Raw genomic sequence first — 14,732 nt, 5'->3', positions numbered from 1 at the left:
GCGCTCGTGTACCGGCGCAACTTCGAGCAGCGCGTGCTGGGCGCGGGCCGGTTCCCGCGCGCCGAGGTGGCGCTGGTGGTGCAGGTGCACGCACGGGCCGAGCACCTGCGCTTGCTGCTGAGCTCGCTGCGGCGTGCACGGGGCGTGGAGCGCGCGCTGCTGGTGCTGAGCCACGACGTGTGGTCGGCTGAGCTGGAGGCGCTGGCGCGCGCTGTGGACTTCTGCGCCGTGCTGCAGGTCTTCTTCCCCTTCAGCCTGCAGCTCTACCCCCGCGAGTTCCCGGGCCGCGACCCCCGCGACTGCCCCCGCGACCTGGGCGTGGCTGCCGCTCGCCGCACCGGCTGCCTCAACGCCGCCTTCCCAGATGCCTTTGGCCACTACCGCGAGGCGCCCTTCGCCCAGGCCAAGCACCACTGGTGGTGGAAGCTGCACTTCCTGTGGGGCCGCGTGCGCGCCCTGCGCGACCTGCCTGGCCCCATCGTCTTCTTGGAGGAGGACCACTATGTGGCGCCCGACTTCTTGCACGTGCTGGCCCACCTGCAGGGCCTGCAGCAACGCCACTGCCCTGACTGCCAGGTGCTGGCGCTGGGCAGCTACGGGCTTCCAGGTCGGCACCGCAGCGGTGGGGGGGAGGGCGAGGCGGCGGCGTTCGCGGGCCGTGCCGACAAGGTGGAGCTGAAGACATGGCGCTCCACGGAGCACAACATGGGCATGGCCTTTGGGCGGGACACCTACCAGCAGCTGCGGGCCTGCGCCGACGCCTTCTGCACCTACGATGACTACAACTGGGACTGGACGCTGCAGCACCTGACCGTGGCCTGCCTGCCACGCTTCTGGAAGGTGCTGGTGCCCGAGGTGCCCCGCGTCTTCCACACCGGCAACGACTGCGGCATGCACCACAAGCAGACCTGCCGGCCCGGCGCCCTGGTCGCCAAGGTGGATGCCCTGCTGGACGCCAACCGGCAGCACCTCTTCCCCGACACCATGAGTATCAGCAAGCGCTACCCGCTGGCCCCTGTTGCCCCCCATGTCAAGAACGGCGGCTGGGGAGACATCCGCGACCACGAGCTCTGCAAGAGCTACCACAAGTTACAGTGAGCTGTCAGGCCAGGGGCCCCCTTGCCTCTCCCCTCTTCCTCCTCCCCCTGAGCGGGTCGGACGCTGGAGTGGGTCAGCGCATTCATGACCTGGTTTCTGCTTTAAGAATGAATAAATGCCCGTGGCAAAGGTGCCCCAGAACTGTCCTTTGTCACAGGGAGGTGGGGAGACATGGCAAGGCAGGGCGGGACCTAGTCTTGGGTTGCGCTCCTGGTGTGCAACCCGCACCCAGGTGCGAAAAGCAACTGTTGTTGTGCGTTTACTGAAAACAAAATCAGCTGTCAGTGCGCATCTTAACTCGGGCCAGGTTTGTCCTTCCCTGGCCCCGTGCAGACAGTCATTGAAAATGAACCAGACCTATCACTTTTACAGTACAGCAGCAGCAAGGGTGAGAGTTGAGCGGGGCTGATCCCTAGACAGTTTGCGAAGGGACCGTCCTGTGTTGCTTTAAACCCTGAGTGCTGCCATGTTCAGAGGGAGAGAGAGCAGGACAGTTGCTCCAAATTCCACAGTCTCGTCTCATTTTTAGGCTTGCTTGAGACCTGGAACCTTCGTCCCTGCGAAGGTGTTCTGTTTTATTTGCTGTGTATTTGATTATTACACACAGAAAATTATTGGTTTTGTTCATTGTAGATTTTTTTTTTTTCTTTTTTTTAGTTCTGCCAAAATAAAAATCACTTTTTTGGGGGGGGGGGTAAAACTGCCAGTCCTTGATTCTGGGAAATGTTGAGTTTTATTGTTGTATTTTCTTGCTATGACAAAATAAATTCTGTTCTTCTTATACAAAGAATTGAACAAATACCATTAGCCATTCAAATGGCGTACATTAAACTTCATTAAAAATTTAAGGACATTTGGTAATTGACATAAAATAGAGAAACAAACTCATGACAGTACACCTCCATCGGAACAAACATGCAAAATACTTAGGCTTTCAAATTAGTCAGCCGTGTAAATTGGACAATAAAAACACTGCTGTATAATGGAAATATACTGAATTAGAACCAAAAGCCGTGAACAATACCAAACAATGCCATTTGTTAAATCGAAACATTGACTTATTAGACTGTTCTGAGGGTAATGATACATCTGTTTCAAAGGCTTCTAGCAGTCAAGCATAGCTAGTCTTGATAGTTTGGTTGAAGAAGCTTCTTTGGGGAACAGATTCCACTGAACTGCATAAGAACATTATCATATAGTGGAGAACATGCACAGCAAATGGAACAGAGTCAGTTAAGGATCATTTAATGCTTCTAAGTCCTAGTGAGTTTGTAAGGGCATGTTACAGTAAGCCTAAATAAATTGCTTAGTTTTCTGATAAGGGTAACTGGAGGTCAGCGACTGTAGGGCCCTGTCTGAAAGGATTATCAGCTTGCTGAAACTTAGCTGATGCATTTTTTTTAAAGCAAAACAAAAACCTGAGAACAAAATTTCTCTCTCTCTCCTGCTTTATGGCAAAGAACTAAATTGCTTACATGTGCTCAGTGAAGAGGGAACAATGTCCCCACATTTTTCTAAAACCACCTCTCTAGGCTCTTTTTCTTTCTAAAATAGTGTGTTGCCAAAATAAATTCTTTTTCTGCTGGGTAATTTAACTGCCAGATTTCCAAGCTGTCACAAGCACTGAGCTTCTGTACTTCTACATGGAGTTACGTGCAACCACAAGGCGTGCTTGTAGTTAGCAAAAATAATGTAACCAACCTCATCTTGGGTCCTGCTCACTTTGTCTTGTAAAATGAATTTGATCCTGTTTTTGTTCAAAAATATATTTTCTTCCTGTACTGCTAAAGGATCCCTTCGTAAAAGCAGCAGCTCTTTTAAGAGCACCAGAAAAGGGAACTGAAAATTTATCATTAAAATCCAGATGCTCTCTGTTTAAACTGTGCTTCCTCTGACTTCCAAGCCAACAGTACAGCCATTACAACCATGAGGAATTGTCTTTGACGGGTAGAAAGAAACCAGACAGAAGAACTTGATGCTTAAGTGTAAGTAAGATAAGGACTACATGAATAAATGCAAACTGTGTGGAAAATGCTGGATCTGGTAGGAGCTGGCAAAGGAACAAGTTCTTCAACTAATAGTTCCATTGGTGTAATTTGATAGTCCAGGTTGATGGAAAATGCTAATTTAGGATTGAGCCCAATAAACAATTTTGTAAGGAGACCAATTAATTAATAAGTGAATTTCTCCAGCTAATGAGGAAATCCCACTGATTACTAAAAATTGTTGGCAGGTTAGTCCAACTAAATGAGGGCTTATGAGCTGTTTACTTCAACAGTATGGTAGGTTGGATAAATTATGAAGGCGGGCATTACAGCAGTGAAGTGCATGTACTAACAGATACAAAATGACACGTCAGAAAGATGACTGAACTACTCAAGATCTGAGCTCAACTGCCTGGAAGGATGGTAAACCAGAGTGATTGTTTGTCTGGCTTACATTTCTACATCTGAACAGAAACCAATTACAGGTAAAGTTTAAAACCACTCAAATCCAAAAACTGACAGCAGACTGAACCTCACTTAATATCAGAGCAAGGTAATTTTTGGTGTACAGTGCAGGGGCGCTGGTGTTACAGAAGCAACAGGAAACCTCTTAACTGAAACAAATTAGTCTAATTCATATAACACAGAGTTCTGAAAAACAACTGCACAGCGAGTTGTGTGATCCCGAATGATTTGCATGCTCCCATCCTGTGTGTTAATTTCTTTTATCACTGGAGAAGCAGGTCTGTGGTTTGGATTATGCTGGCTCTCAGCTCCTGGTTCTGAACCGGTGACTACTTCTCTCTCTCTGATGTTTGTCTCTTTCTCCAAAGGAAGAGATTCCTGTTTTGCATGGTCTAAGGATGCAGTGGACTGCTCTGTGGACAAAGTAAGTGCCAGCTCTGGTTTGTGTCTCTGCGCTTTCACAGGAATCGCTACACTCGTCTCAGCAGGGTCCTGTTGCAAATAATGGCTTGAACTACAACCTGCTTTTGCCATTGTTTCAGCTGCTGCCCGCAAAGGTCCAGAAGCAGCATCTGTTTCTGTAGCGTGTCCTTTTGTGACAGCATCAGCTGCAGCCTGGTTAGTTTCTGTCTTTGTTTGAAGGCAGTTTCCATTCCCTCTCTCAACTGGCTCTTCCCCTGTATTGTTAACAGTTTGTTCTTTTCCACCGAATTCAGAATGATCAACTGCCTGTGGCTGTTGAGAGAAAAAAAAACCCAAAACAGATTAATTGTTTTTGTGTATCATAATAGTTGAGGCTGAGTGAACATGCACGAATGCTGTCAGAGGCAGACTGAAGGATTCAGAAGGCACTTAGTCCTATGACACATGTAAGCTGTGTTATGCCTGTTTGCACACAGCTGACTCAGAATGGTGCTGCCGGTTTCTCAGTCTAGGAATCAAAAGGTTGAGGCTTACACGTTGGGATGGATTGTGCAGAGGTGGTTTGCCTCTTGCCAAGGTTATTGCCTGTTCTGGAGAGAGCATGCGCTGTGGGGGAGCTGCTAAACAGTCACAATGTCTATCAAAAAAGGCCAGGCAATCGCCCTTGGGTTATGTTATGTGGACAGCTTTGCATTTCCTAGGACTGCAAACTGGCCGCAGAATCTACACTTCAGTGTGGGGGGAGAAATGTTTCCAGTATTTTTGATTAGGAAGGCTGCTGCACCCATCAGACAAAGAACGTTCAACTAATATTGTGTTCCCAAGTCAGCACAGAACTAATCTAGAAACCAGCTCCAACTCTGAAACCAGATGAGCAGATTTCAAGCCTCTATATACATATACTCTTGACTCCTGTAGCAGAGCCATCTATGGTGTTTTTTGACCACTGTCAGTGAATAGTCATCTTGTAGGTGACTGCAGCAGATTAGCTCACTGCAAAGTTTGCCTAGCCCTTGGAACTAGGAGTTCAAATACTTGCCACCTATCCAGCCTTCTTTACTCCTACATCCAAAACCCTCCCGCCAAAGTCCCTCATCCTGTCTGCAAGGAGAAAAAGCATTTTTTTCCAGAGGATGATCTTTTATTGGACTAACTACAGAGTTGGGATAGAGTTAGAGAAGCTTTCAAATGCAAGACATTCCTCAGATCTCAAAAGCTCATCTAACTTTATCCCAACTATGTAGTTGGTCTAATTCAAGATACCATCCTAAGCCCCATCAGACATGCAGGTAAAGGCACAACAGAATCAGATGTATGATCCACACAGTTGCACTTCTTGCACACATGCACGGCAGGAGATATGATTATGGGATCAAGCAACTGATCCCATCACATCTTATTGTTGGTGCAGGGGGAGCCCAGGATCATGAGGCATGTGTTCCTCCTACACCAGCAAGTAGCAAGCTCCCATGGCTAGGAGTCCTGTCACCTGATCCGGGCTCCCAGCTGCAGGGCCTCACCATGTGCTCACCTGGCTAGGAGTCCTATCAGTCAACAGGGCTTGCAGCTGCAGGGGTGCACCTGGCCACACCTTCAATTAATCGCATCATAGGGAACAGCTGCAGAATTATTACACAGGTTTTTTTGTGGGGCAACTTTGTGGCTTATTCCTTGTTTTATGACAACACTGTTTTGCCATGTGGCTGGGTCACAATTTAAGATGTGACTGACTGGTTAACTGCATTTTGTGTGTAGTGTGGCAAGGCCTTAAGGCATCCTTGCCTCCTAATCTGTGGATCATCATGGCTACAATGTCACTCTTATGCTACTGTTTCCTGAGAGTGGCAGTTTCACCTGCTGCTCAACCTAAGACCTTCCTGCCTGCCTTTTCCTGCATGTCAAAAGCCAAATCAGCTTATCCAGCTACACTCAGGCTCCACCTTTCCTCTGAAGCTGTCCACAGTGTCCTGATGCAATGGAAATATAAAGTTCTGCAGCCTACTGAAAACCAAGAGTTGCATGGAAGTGGTAACATACAAAATCAAATTACTGGATTAAACTGCAAGACAAGGGATTGCCATAGCAATTCCCTAAACCAGTGCAATCCAGCTTTTTTGCTGTTACTTGAGAAACATGTATATTCATGTGACGTGCCAGCCCAATCTTAGTGGGAGGCATCGTAGAGATGCACCTTTCAGACAAAACCCAATACATCTGTGATTTACTTAGTCTCTAAGGTGTATCTCTTCCCTGCTTTCTGCATGACTTCTAACATGGCTAACCACCTCTCCCCACAACCTTTGTATTACAGGTGGACCACCTCAGCCTAGTGAATAAATAACCAGAACAGATAGGAACATCTTGAGTGGAGCCACTGACCCCAGGGCAAGCTCCACGCTCTGTACCCTCGTCTGAAAGTCCACATTCCACTTCTGACCTGCTTTTCTGATAAGTAGCTAAGCCGTACCTAAGGCCAGGTATGCGGCTGTAGACATGCCTCTGAAGAGTCAGCTTGAAATTTAGTCTGTTATAAAAAGCTTTACATCTGTCCAAGTACTGTCTTCTAAAGCCCTACCAGTTTTGTACTTACTGTCTTATGCTTTTCTATCATGAAAACATTTTGTTTTCCTTTGTTACTATGAAAAATGCATACCCGCAAGAGAGGAAATGGCCGCTAGAGAAAGGAAGCGTGAGCTTATTGTGCAAAAAGTTAAATGGAGAAAGCAAAGAAAGCATGTTTATGTTTCCCTTTATGCTTTTTCCAGTATCAAGGAAGTAACTTTAAAATGTCTTGTATGTAGTAACTGAACTAAATCTCTGTAGCTGGGCAGCAGAGAAGGGAATAGTGATATTCTGGTGAAAGCTGAAAGTCAGATGCTGGGAGAGGTGGATTCTCTTCCTGACACAGCCATATTTCCTGCATGACTGCAGAGAAGTTGCCTAGCCTCTGTGCTCTGGTTTTCCTTTCTGTAAAATGCAATATTTAACCTCAGAGGCAGTGCACTACATATTCTGTGCAGACGGAGAGAATGAAGAAGGTAAGTGCCCTGGCACACGCGAGCAGCAGTGTTGGAACTGGGTCTCAAGAAATCCTGCTTCCTGGCCCCATGCTGAGCCCCTATTCACAGGCCATGAATACTGAGAACGAACAAAAATAATCACGTGTAACACACAAATGAGGGAGTTATGCATTTGGTTATGAGTCAGGAGGGCAGCGTTTATCAAGTCTCTCATCAACAAAACAGGAAGTTTCACTTCAATTAAGTGAAATGGAGTTTAAGGTCAATTAGTGTTTCCAAAAAAACATTAACATGTACAAACATTTCTTCCCTTAGGCTCTTTTCAGGAGGATCTACATACATACAGCAGGAACAAAGCCATTTCAGTGAGGTTTTAAACACCCATCGTAATCAATAGGCAGAGGCAGTATTGCAACACAGAGCCTTACCTTTAATCTGATTTGACTGTTGTCCTCAGTAACATTAAGTATTTCAATTAAGGGCTGGCTTTCTAGTGCTGACTGTTTGGAAAATGAAGAGCTTAAGATGCTGCCCAGAAATTCATCTATGTTTTCTTCACTGACAAACAACCTTTCCTAAAGAAAAGAAAGAGGATCAGTTACATCCTTGTTGGACTATGCTTCTGCGTTTTTATAGCCAGAAACCTTCCAAACAAAAGCAGCAAGCTGACTCCAAACACCCAGCAGAGATACTTGCACATCAAGTACAAAAAATAACTTTTGCACTTCTGATTTAATTCATTTTACATTGGACATTCAGCTAGGATAAGATACAAATATGAAATAGTTTAAATCTGCATTTCAAAATACAGGCAACTTCATAGGAAAGGGAAAGGCTGAAGGGGCTGTGTATTTTCCACAGGCCATACATTTAGTTAAGGTGCCCACCTGAGCTACTTATAACAAATCTTTCAGTTGCCCTTATTTGTCCTTTAATACTGAAAAGAAAGGGAAAGAAAAGAAGTTCTGCATCAATGGATTTGCTTGAGTATCTACATTAGGAAAATGCTAACACTTTGTTCGTAACTCTAGCTCATTTTAGTCATCCGAATTCTAGAGTGGAAACTTAAAGATCCATGACAAGATCTATTTCAGATCCATACAAGGAGCTTGTTTCGGATCATCAGCCAGGTAAGAGTAAAAACTGGTCACCTGGAATGGAGAGAGAGCCTACACTGAACCATAACAAAACCAAACTTCAAGTTACCTTTTAAAGCTCTGAATATGCAGTGTAGGTGCACTGTGGAGCATGTGGTGAGAAGTTTTACATCTTAAACCTGCTGTAATATTTGACAAGGAGCTCAATGATTTTAATGATTAACAGTCCCAAAAGTATGCCCAGGGGACTCTTACTGATCCTTAAAGCCAGAAACACTTTCTGTATTTTTTTAGTATCTTTTTCTATTTTGCAATTGTCTTCACTGACAAATAATGGGAAAAATGTTGATCCCCTCTTTTCCCTTTAAATAAGCAAAGAGTGGAGGATTTTAAGTAATCCTTTTAAGTCCCTCATTCCTATAGTCTTTTTTGTTCTAGCTGCACTGTAAATGCTGGAATGCCTAAGTCCAGCCACCAGTGACATGCTGTTGGAGTGAGAAGCAGTGAGGCGATTTTGTATATTGTCAGCCCTCTAGAAGTTCACATCCAGAAGCTGTGTCACATCTGGGCTCTCAGGGCGCCTATACACAAGTGCAGAGGCTGCTCTGACGCACTGAATTTCTAACATGCCAGAGCAGACTTGATTAATCGAGTCTACTGGAGCGTGGCAATTGCCACACTCCAGCAGCCTCCTCCATCTTGCGTGTCAGCATCCCCGCCCTTAAGAATGGCAACGAGGGCACTTGAACTTTAAAGCACATGTAAAAGTGCCCTCAAAGATTAAAGCCTCCTCTTTTAAAACAAGGCCTTATTGAGAAATTAAAGAGTTTCCTGCTTACCACAGGAAGGTGAGACATTGCTATCCAGACCTCATGTATAAACAGCTGATCTGCAAAGTATGGGACTAAATCTGTTTCCAGACCAGAGTTCATCGTGCAAGACAGAAGCACATAAGGGAGGTTCCAGAGCAATCAGTCACACAAGAACACGGGAGGGCTTGGCCACGCTGGCAGTCCTGCCACCGGTAACGAGAACTTTTGTTGCATGTTGGGTAGGACTTGGGTATTGACATCCACATGCTGATGCAGACTTGGCAGCAGGTTGTTGGGCACAGGGAGGATTAGGACTCAAGGGTTTCCAGCTCCTTGTGATATCTGCATTGTTTTTCTCTCCAGCAAACAGTGACCTTACATTTAGAATCCCCTTCAGGTCTGTCTTGGTTATACGGCCTCATGGCACTCTGCTTGGGGATACCTAAAATTGTTTATTGGTAGTTTGTGAATTTTACTCTCCAACTGCTCGCTGTTATCAAATGTCATAGGAAACGGTGACCACAGATGGGGTGCAGCACAAGCTCACTCCCACGAGCCCGCAAATTATAGATTGGGGAGGACACAGGTGGCATTGAAAGAGAAAGTTCATCCTTTTTACGTATCAAAACGGCAAGGGTCATTCCTCAAAAAAATATAAACAAAATGCCAGTAGTGCAAGTAAAATCCTCCACAGTTACACTGGCATTTCCAAGTAAGGGAGAGCACAGGGCTTTTTCTAGCAAAAGCCAGGATTTCATATGAGTGAGGGAGGTGGGGGAGCAGAGGGTGGCATGGTGTTTTTCCCCCTCCACCTCCAAGGTAACTGGCACAAGGTTGCTACACTTAAATGTGAGGGCACAGCAAGTGGAGAGGAAAGGTGACCCCACTTGGGGTTGGGCTGCAAGTCAGCAGAGCTCCATACATTACCTTGAGCAAATCTTTCTCAGGTTTAGGCCCTCTGAGTGAGTTAGTTTCTAAGGTGCCACCATGTCCTGCTTTCTGCTTAGGTTCTTCTGTCACTGGTGGCCAACCTTTTCAGCACGGGTGCCACAGATTAGCCCCACATCCTCCCTTAATGCCACTCCTATGTCCTTCTTCCTTTGCTGGATCTGCTGCTCTGCTTTCTGCTCCCTGCCTTGTGCTCCCTCCCCATTCTACTGCTCTGTTTCCTGCCCTCTCTCCCGCTGTGCTGCCTGCCCCCTCTCCAATCTGCCATGTGTCACACACACAGGTGGCCTGTACTACTTGTGCGGCAGCTTGGCCGCCCCTGTTCTGTGTTCTTAGTAGGCGTTAATGATTTTCCTTTCTCCCCATTGTCTCTCAGTCTGCTCTATTTAGACCAAAAACCTTTTGGAGGAAGGGGCCAGCTCTCACTGGGTACTTGCACTGGGTTTAGCACATGAGAAGGCAGTATTAAAATAAAGATAACACAGGTGGGAATGTAGAAGGCTGTTACTTTAGAAATGCAACTTAAAACCAGGAGCTCTCCTTATGCCAACAGTACAGACCGCTGCTTCTGGAAACTGAACCTTAGATAGGTGGCTACTTTGGGACTACAAAGGTGCAGGCACACCCTTCAAAGCTTAAATTACAAGACAACGCAATAAGGGACATTCTGGTACTCAACAATCTTGCTAAGAGTTCACGAGCAACTTCCAAAGCCTGGGGGAGAATGTTTACGAAAATCTTTTAAAAGCAGAAAGATAAAATTTACAGAACACGGAGCACAGCAATATCAAGAACTGGTTGGAAAGAAAGCTTGTTCTATACTACAGAACATCCTTCTGCAGAAGACAGCCTCTTATGATGGGAAGTAGCATTTCGTTCAGGCTGCTACTTGCAGATGAACTGATTAAAACTCACTAGAAGTCAAGTGCGTGGATGCTAACAATTAGCATGACTGATCATTAATGTGACTTGCCAAATCACAGAATCAGATGGAGAACATCCACTTATCTTGAACACAAACACTTACTGTTTTGGCATCACGGACAAGGAAAACTAGGTTTTCTGGTTTTTCGTCTTCCCCATCACCCCACATTGGAAATAAGATGTACCCATTTTGTTTCTTGTGCTGTGCTGTCCTGTCTTAGACTTTTATACTTTCCTGTGCTGTTCAGAGGTATGTCATAACCCCTCTCCCTCCCTGCCCTCACACTCTGTACCCATGAGTGTAGTACAGGCAGGACAAACAGCAACAATTCATGTTTGTTCCCTGGCTCTCTAACACTGACTGTTAAATAAATTCTATTCTATTTCCTGTTTAACAATGGTACAGCCCATGTGACTGCTCTGTTTGTAAATCAGTTTGGTTTTTTTTCTAATCATTAGTGTAGCAGGAGGGGGGGCGGGTCCTAGGGTCGCAGTGCTCTCCCCTGGTGTCCCTTACTGTGTCCAGTTTGTCTACGAAGCACCCTTCATTCTCGCCCACCATGTCTTTGCTGTCAAATGTATATGATAGGGAGGCTGCCTCTTCGTCTCCCTGGACACTGTTTTCCTCCTGTACATTAGCCCTGCTTCGCTAATGGGTGTTTCTGTGCACCCCAGCCCTATGGCCTATGCGTGGCTCCAACCACCCCTGTACCACACCCCAAGCCTCACTGATGTACCCAGCGTTGTTCGGTCTTAGACTATCTTTGACGATCGGGCTCTCCGCAGCCTGCGTCTCACAACCATGCCTCACCGGGTGCTCATAGAATCATGGCCCCCTTGTCTGGGGCTGGGGTTCCCACTCTGCCGTGGGTCCCCTTATGAGGCCTCCTCCTTCCCCTTATAGTCTCTCCCAAGCCACCGGTAGTAAACAGCAAACACAAAACTCAAGCCCCTAGGCTATAACATAAATTTCTGCCAATCGGCTACAACCGATTGAAAGGTGCTCCGTCCATTACCCGTACCAACTGCTCGTGCGTTTTGGTCTCTTCACTTGCTCCGGCAGAGTTCCTACCCCTTTGGCTGCCAGCAGGGAACTGCCTCCTGGCCTCTGGCCTGTGATTTATAGAGAAGCCAGGCCCTGTCCCTTCCGGCCAGCTGACCAGGCAGGTGTGGGTCCTTAGCTCCCTTTGGCTGTCCTGGCAACTTGCACCTGGGTGGTTATCCTGGCTCTCCAAGTAGCAGGCACCTTGGTGCCCTGCTACAATTAGAAACTAGGTTTAATATTGCCTTGCCACTATGCTCTCAATGCCCTGTATTTCTCTCAAAGAAAAACATCTTTTAAGACTTTCTTTTTTTACTTAGGGTAGTGCATAATAGGGGCCTCAGACATGAATCATGAATTTGGGGGCTGGACTCCATGATCTTCCAAGGTCCCTTCCAGCCCTAATGTCTATGAAATCAGCACCACTGTGTCAGGCACTGTACAGACACAATCACACCATTTTTTTTTTAGTCATATTACTGTCATCATCAGCCTGCTCAACCGAGGTAACAACTAATTCAAATGCTACATTCATGGCAAATATATATGAGGCTCTTTTTTTATCCCCATGGATGTTATGAGAATGCAAATCTGGGCAAAGCAGCAAGTCAGGATGTTGTTATTGCTTGTATGCTTAGGTGTGGGACAACCAACAGTGGAGAAAAAAGTATCAGCATTGTGATTAAAATGATCCCATATAGCAGATTTTCTCAGTTATAATGTTTGCTGAGATTTATGGCACTCTCTTAGAACCCTGAAATTTAAATTTATTTTCCTTATGTACGTCTCATCCTCCTTTTGCTATCCACTCATTTTCCTTTCCTTTGGCTGAATGAAGATTAAATTAAAATGGATGTTAGCAGAAACCATTCCAATTTAAAGAGCTCTGATTGTTCAAAAACGTTGATGTGCATCATCAACCTCAGCACATCTCAGAGAAGGCTGTTAATTAACTGCTGCAACCGCAAAGCCAACAAGGCCAACACAAGAGGTGGTAAAGGAAGGCTGTTCTCTGCAGAACTGGTGTCATTAGCAACAGCGCTCTTGGTCGTGTGTGCTTCGAATCCAACACCTAGTCACAATCCAGAAGACTCTCTCAAACAGACTATAACGATGTTAAAAGTATGCCAAATCTGGGGCTAAATTGTTTGCATCCCCCTTCAGTTCTGATTCCAGTATCAGAAAAGGACTTACATTTACAGACCACACAACCAATTGATTTTGTATCATTCTGCAACTCAGTTCTAGGATGAACTTGAGGACTCTCCTTTCTTGGAGGTTCTCAAAGCGAGGTTTGATGAGCCATCTTGACTTCCAAAAGGCCTTTGATCTAGTAGCCCATGATGTCCTCACGATAAAATTGAAGGAATGTGAGCTTAACATCAAGACAGTCAGGTGGGTGAAAAACTGGCTGCAGGATAGGACCCAGAGAGTCCGATCTGTGTCATCCTGGCAAGAAGTGGGCACCCGTGTCCCGCAGGGGTTGGTGCTTGGTCCAGTACTTTTCAACATTTTTATTAACGATTTGGATGTGGGAGTGAAGAGCTCACTGGCCAAGTTTGCGGATGACACCACGTTATGGGGGGAGCGTGGTCACGTCTGAAGATAGGCTACAGATACAGGTGGACCTAGACAGGCTGGCAAGTTGGGCGGATCGGAACCTGATGAAGTTCAACATCGAGAACTGTAAAGTGCCCCAACTCGGGACAAGTAACACCCAACACACCTACAGGCTTGGTGGCACAAACTGACCAGCACCATGAGTGAAGGGGACCTGGGGGTAATAATAGACCACAGTATGAACATGAGCCGGCAGTGCAACGCTGTAGCCGGTAGGGTAAATAATACTCTGGCGTGCATCAATCGATGCATCCCCAGCAAAACCAAGGAGGCGATACTTCCACTCTGCTCAGCACTGGTGAGACTACAGCTGGAGTATTGCGTCCAGTTCTGGGCACTGCACTTTAACAAGGATGTGGACAAGCTTGAAAGAATCCAAAGAGTCACCCATATGATCAGAGTCATACATGTCAAGCCATGAGGAAAGGCTGAGGGACCTGGGACTCTGCAGCCTGAGGAAAAGAAGGCTGGGTGGGGACCTGGTAGCAGGTTACCACTACACTAGGGGAGTACATCAAGGGCTCGGTGAGCAACTGTTCACTAGGGCACTCGAGGGGAAAACCAGGAGTAATGGCCACAAACTCTTGGAAGACCAATTCAGGCTCAACATTATGAAAAACTTCTTCACAGTCAGGGTGTCCAGACCGTGCAATAAGCTCCCTCCAGAGGTGCAATCACCTACCCTGGAAATCTTCAACAGACTAGACAGTAATCTTGCTGGGGTCACCTGCCCCAGTTGTCTTTCCTCCTTGATGCAGGGGGGTGGACCCGATGATCTTCCAAGGTTCCTTCTGGCCTTACAATCTATGAATCTACCTGCTACAGCTGAGGAACAACAATCCTGAAGGCTAGATAACCTGTAAGGTCCATTCTCAATCTGGGATTCTAGTTAGGTTTTCCACTCCAGCTATTTCTCCAGCTATTTCCAGCTAGTCAGCCGGCCCGGATGATCTTCACCCTAGAGTCCTGAAGGAACTCGCTGGGGTCACTGCAAGTCCCCTGGCACGGCTTTATGAACACTCGTGGTGCTCTGGAGAGGTGCCGGAGGACTGGAAGAGGGCCAACATGGTTCCCATCTACAAAAAGGGGAGAAAAGAGGACCCGGGGAACTACAGGCCAGTCAGCCTTACCTCGATCCTGGGCAAGCTGTTCGAGAAAATTATTCTGGCACGCGTCCAGGAGGGGCCAGCAGGGAACGGCATGCTCAGGGGCAACCAGCATGGGTTCATCAGCGGCAGGTCCTGTCAGACCAACCTGGTGGCCTTTTACGACCAGGTCACTAAATCATTGGATGCAGG

General features: G+C 46.6%; 2 protein-coding genes across 2 annotated transcripts in view; one reads left to right on the top strand and one right to left on the bottom strand.

The window, feature by feature from the left end:
* On the top strand, positions 1-1,888 carry MGAT2 (mannosyl (alpha-1,6-)-glycoprotein beta-1,2-N-acetylglucosaminyltransferase; the record flags this gene model as incomplete). Its single annotated transcript, XM_019519872.1, has 1 exon — positions 1-1,888. A coding segment is annotated over one exon (1,098 nt), but the record flags the coding sequence as incomplete, so codon positions are not given.
* DNAAF2 (dynein axonemal assembly factor 2) overlaps positions 1,792-14,732 on the bottom strand; it is a 22,034-nt gene continuing 9,093 nt past the window's right edge. The window contains exons 3-4 of the mRNA XM_019519871.1: positions 7,420-7,566; positions 1,792-4,283 (exon numbers count right to left, since the gene is read on the bottom strand). Coding sequence (XP_019375416.1) covers positions 3,708-4,283; positions 7,420-7,566 — 723 coding nt within the window. The 3' untranslated portion in view covers positions 1,792-3,707. The remainder of the gene's footprint in view (positions 4,284-7,419; positions 7,567-14,732) is intronic.

The sequence above is a fragment of the Gavialis gangeticus genome, unplaced genomic scaffold (assembly GCF_001723915.1).
Source record: "Gavialis gangeticus isolate Ggan-Ray unplaced genomic scaffold, GavGan_comp1, whole genome shotgun sequence".
Classification (NCBI taxonomy): domain Eukaryota; kingdom Metazoa; phylum Chordata; order Crocodylia; family Gavialidae; genus Gavialis; species Gavialis gangeticus.
Note: the sequence above shows the minus strand (reverse complement) of the source record. Positions and strands in the feature narration are given on the sequence as shown.